We start from the raw sequence: 4,547 nt of genomic DNA, 5'->3' as shown, positions 1-4,547 counted from the left end.
GACATCTTATTACTGTCGAAATGAATAATTTTAAATATTTTATTATTAATATTGCATTTTTTTTTATATCTATAAACAGATTTCTGTAATTATTAAAATTGTCTCGTTTGTTTAACAGTACAATGACTCCGAAATGCATTAACGTTTTATAACCAACACAATACTCGAATTGTAAATAAATGCATCTGATTTAAATTAATTGAAGTTTTAAGTCTTTACCCATTTGAATATCGAAATTGGAACATTTAAAACAAATTTAAAATATTTAATTTTGTTGTTTTTGCTCCAAGCAATTAATTAATGAATAATTTTGTCGATATGTACCGTTTACAACATTTATCAAAGGAACGATATCTATTTTTATCTGAACTTTTCCACGAACAAAGCTACCACTTGAATTGAAAAGCCCTCTAAACCTGCTGACAATGTATCCAAATGAGTGATATAACTAACAATAAATGTTTGAATTTGAATTGGTGGTTCTTGTTAGAACTTCTGTGGAGCCATCTGAGGTAAGTGGTCTACAAAAATTTACCCAGAACTATTCACATGTTAATTTTTGTATCTGTAGAGAAGACAATTGTATTCAAGTGTGATAAAAATCAGTAAAGATATATTAAATAGAATTTATACATGTATTCATCACATTAGAAAATGTTTAGAAGTCAAAGGCCACCAATTTAAGCATTTATTTTAATTAGTGGACATTTAAATAAATTGTATAATTTCTCTTTGGATCCAAATTTTTGAACCACTCTGCTAAAAAATTTTTAAATACTGATCTTTTTGTTTAACTATTACTGTATTAAAATATACAATNCAAAATAGAAAAAAGTTTCTAATATTTTTATCTTGGGCTTATGGGAAAAATAATTTTTTGTACTGTGTGGACTGTCTATTTAATTCTTATATAATTAATAATATAGTCTCAAATTTATTTATTTATTAAGTTTTCAACACTTAATAAAACTTGTATAATTTAATTAGATTTTACAGTTATTACATGATGTTGATTAAATAAGTAATTTAAACAAATTATTAAAAAACTTGATTTATCTAATAATTTATAATTTGATGAACTTTCTTACAGCAACTCTATAGATCAATGGGCATGGCATAAAACTCCAAGAGAGCTTTTTGCTCAATTTTATTTTTCAATTAGCATATTAATATAAATTAAAGCACTATTTTCACATACAGTATTACAGTTTGAATTGATCAATTACATTAGATATAACTTTAGTGTAGATAGTATCCTTATTAAAAAATCTTAGGAATTACTAGTATTAAAGTATATTAAAATAAAATTTGGAAAAATTACTCACTCTCCAGATCCTCCACAATAGCAATAACACTGTTGTGTATTTGTTTTATGGTGGGCATCCCATGTCAGAGTATTTAGCTAAATTGAAAAAAAAATTGTTAAATGATATTCTATTACTACTACAGAGAATGGAAATATTATTTAAAATAAAATAATCTAATGCTATCCTTTCAAGAAGAATTTCATAAATGATAACAAAAATTTTTTTGCCTTCATTCACAAATCTAAAATAAATCTCTTAGAAATACTGTGCAGTCATGATTTAAATGGGAATCATGTTGCTCAAGCATAACCATTACAAATTTTAAAAAAATTAAGAATGATTATCTTTCAGACACTAAAATTTGAATTTTTAATTAGTCAAAATTTTTGAAACATAAAATAAGCTGAAAAATTAAGAAACTTTTACATAATGTGTAAGTAAACAGAAAAAAAAAATTATTGGTACATTTAAAAATAATTATGGTATTTATAAATGAAATTTTGTGTACTTTTCTATGATAAAATTTCTAACATAACATACATAACAGTAAAAATAGAAAATATAGGTAGTGTATAAATATCACTCATTGAGATTTAACATTTAATTTCTGAAGTTAGTGAACAATTTAAAATGTATCTATTTATATTTTGTGTAGACATAATAAGATTTAACATAATACTGCATTTTATTCACATTTTACTACTGACTTTTTTACTATAATCAATAGAGGATGTTAATAATGCATTTCTTGCACACATTTTATTTGTCAACTCTTTGTTTCACTTTTCTGATGCTTTGATCACAATATGCATTTCAGAAAGCAATTTTCTTCTTAATTGATACAATCAGTTGCATCTTTTCCAACATATCACGTAAGACTACACTTGATAGGACTTTTAGGATATACAATTTATGTTTACACAAATCCAATAATTCATGGGCAAGACATATGTTATTGATTGATTATTGGAAAAATTTTATAAAATTGATTTATTGTTAATTTTTTGTATTAGAGCATCATATTATTTCAAAATTGTTTAATATAAACACAAGTAATAACTATTTTATTATTAATCTGAATAATTATAAGTAAAATACATCGATAAGTTAATTTGAAAGCTTCAACGTATTCCTATAATGCTTTCATATATTTTTATAATGCTTAATATATATTTGTTTATCTAAAATACAAGCATGTTACATTATTAAGTTAATACATTAATTCCATTATATCCAATTATTTTTGTAGTTGTGTGATCTCATATCTGTATGCATGCATTTTATTAGTTTTATACATTCCACTTAATCTAGTGGTGAGGCTTCCAGATGGTATATTTTATTATGAAAATATTGAATTTCATTTTATGGTTTTAAACAAATCTAAACAGCTTTATTTTCTGCATTATCTAACAAAAATATAATCACAATCAAAATTCTTTTACTACAACAATAGTAAAATGCATTTTGGGATTTTGTAATGCAAAAAAGAGGGATTGTTGTTATGCATATTCATTTCCTTTCTAGAATAGACTAGCATCCACTTATTTGGAAAAAAATTTTTTAAATGTTTTCCTATTAGATAGCCGTCTTGATTTACTAATGAATTTTATATATATGTGTGTGTTTCAGTGCTACAATTTCCAAACTAAATATAGTAAACTTGCAATTTATTTTAAAATTTTATTTGCATTCACTCATTTAGTTAGTTCTAGTTTTACAACAATTTTCATATAACAGCTGTTTTTTATACATCAGGAAATACTCATTTTTATAACTATTTTTGTAATGCTGAAATTGTCCATTTGTTTTCTATAATTATTCTTTAATATGCTATAAAAATGTAAAAACTTTCAGGTTACAATTAATACTAATTAAATTGTGTAATTTTAATTTAACAGTAATAAGAATAGACATTACCCAAAATAGAAAAAAGTTTCTAATATTTTTATCTTGGGCTTATGGGAAAAATAATTTTTTGTACTGTGTGGACTGTCTATTTAATTCTTATATAATTAATAATATAGTCTCAAATTTATTTATTTATTAAGTTTTCAACACTTAATAAAACTTGTATAATTAAAAAACTGACTTACATTATAAGGCAAGGATTGTTTCATTACTTGCAATTCTTTAGCTAGAATAAAAAAAAAATTGTTTCATTAAAAAGCAAATGTTTATTTGTTAAAATAAAAATACTTCATCAAAAATTCATTTGAAAGAGGCATATATATTTGGAATTGAGAAGAATTTGTCTGCTTAAACATCTTGTGAGTAAAACACTAGATGCTAAAGAGATTTGGAACTTTACTTCAAATATTGTGTGTCAAATTATGTGTGTGTTGTGAAAGTTAAAAACTATCCTCATTGAGACTCTCTTGTGAGTTTCTTCTGGAGAAGGACATTATAGCTTTTAATTCATATTAGATAGCACTGCAAGGTTTAATGAAGACTGTCAATTTGGAGACTTCAGAATCAAATGCAGATTAAAGACTTCTGAATCTTCAGAAGTTTGGTCTCTTTTCTACCATTCAACCAGACAGACTGGAGATAAAATTGCACAAAGGCAGATGTCCTTAAAAACAGCAAGCAGTTATGCTTGATACTTTATAATTAATACTGTATTTTTGCGAAATGACTTGTATGCCACATAAAAATAGGGAGACCAGCATGCTGGAAACCAGAGTTACCAGCATGCCTGTTAAACTGCAACTAAAATATAAAATTAATTGAATGTAACAGAACTAGTTGTTAATTAAACGTTTAAGAAAACATTCTTCCAAGTACAATAAAATGACAACATTGTAATTTGACTAACTTAAAATCAGAGAGTTTTCGATTAGAAGACAATAAAACAATTAAAGACTTATTGGTGGTAGTAGTGGTAGTAGTAGTACTAGTAGTAGTAGTAGTAGTAGTCAGTGTGAGCTACACTGACCTTAAAAATAACACCCTCCTCTCATATTTCACACAAAGCCAGAGTTAATCTGTGTAAACTGAAATAATTTACAGCCAGTTTCTTATATTTAATACCTTTATTTTTTTTAATCAAATAACAATAAATACAAAGAAAAAAATCACTTTCAGAATTTCACAGTATTTTGCATTGTTAGAAAGACGAAAAATGAAGAAATGAAACATATAATTGTAGTTTCTGATGTAATGCTGACAGTTTCACAGTTTTAGAATAGAAACTCGTTTGGTTTTTTAATACACCCTCTAGAGTGAGATGTATAATCTCAC

General features: G+C 25.1%; 1 protein-coding gene across 2 annotated transcripts in view; it reads right to left on the bottom strand.

The window, feature by feature from the left end:
- The window catches only part of LOC111619122 (metal-response element-binding transcription factor 2-like), a 35,779-nt gene extending 32,343 nt beyond the window's left edge, over positions 1 to 3,436 (bottom strand). For both annotated transcript variants that reach the window (XM_023360786.1, XM_023360785.1), the window contains exons 1-2: positions 3,401 to 3,436; positions 1,326 to 1,402 (exon numbers count right to left, since the gene is read on the bottom strand). In XM_023360786.1, the coding sequence (XP_023216554.1) occupies positions 1,326 to 1,402; positions 3,401 to 3,424 (101 nt within the window). In that variant the 5' untranslated portion in view covers positions 3,425 to 3,436. The remainder of the gene's footprint in view (positions 1 to 1,325; positions 1,403 to 3,400) is intronic.
- Positions 3,437 to 4,547: the final 1,111 nt, after the last annotated feature.

This window comes from Centruroides sculpturatus, unplaced genomic scaffold (genome assembly GCF_000671375.1).
Source record: "Centruroides sculpturatus isolate CEXI.00-Female unplaced genomic scaffold, Cexi_2.0 scaffold87, whole genome shotgun sequence".
Classification (NCBI taxonomy): domain Eukaryota; kingdom Metazoa; phylum Arthropoda; class Arachnida; order Scorpiones; family Buthidae; genus Centruroides; species Centruroides sculpturatus.
The sequence above is the reverse complement of the archived record's forward strand: the minus strand, read 5'-3'. Positions and strand labels throughout refer to the sequence as shown.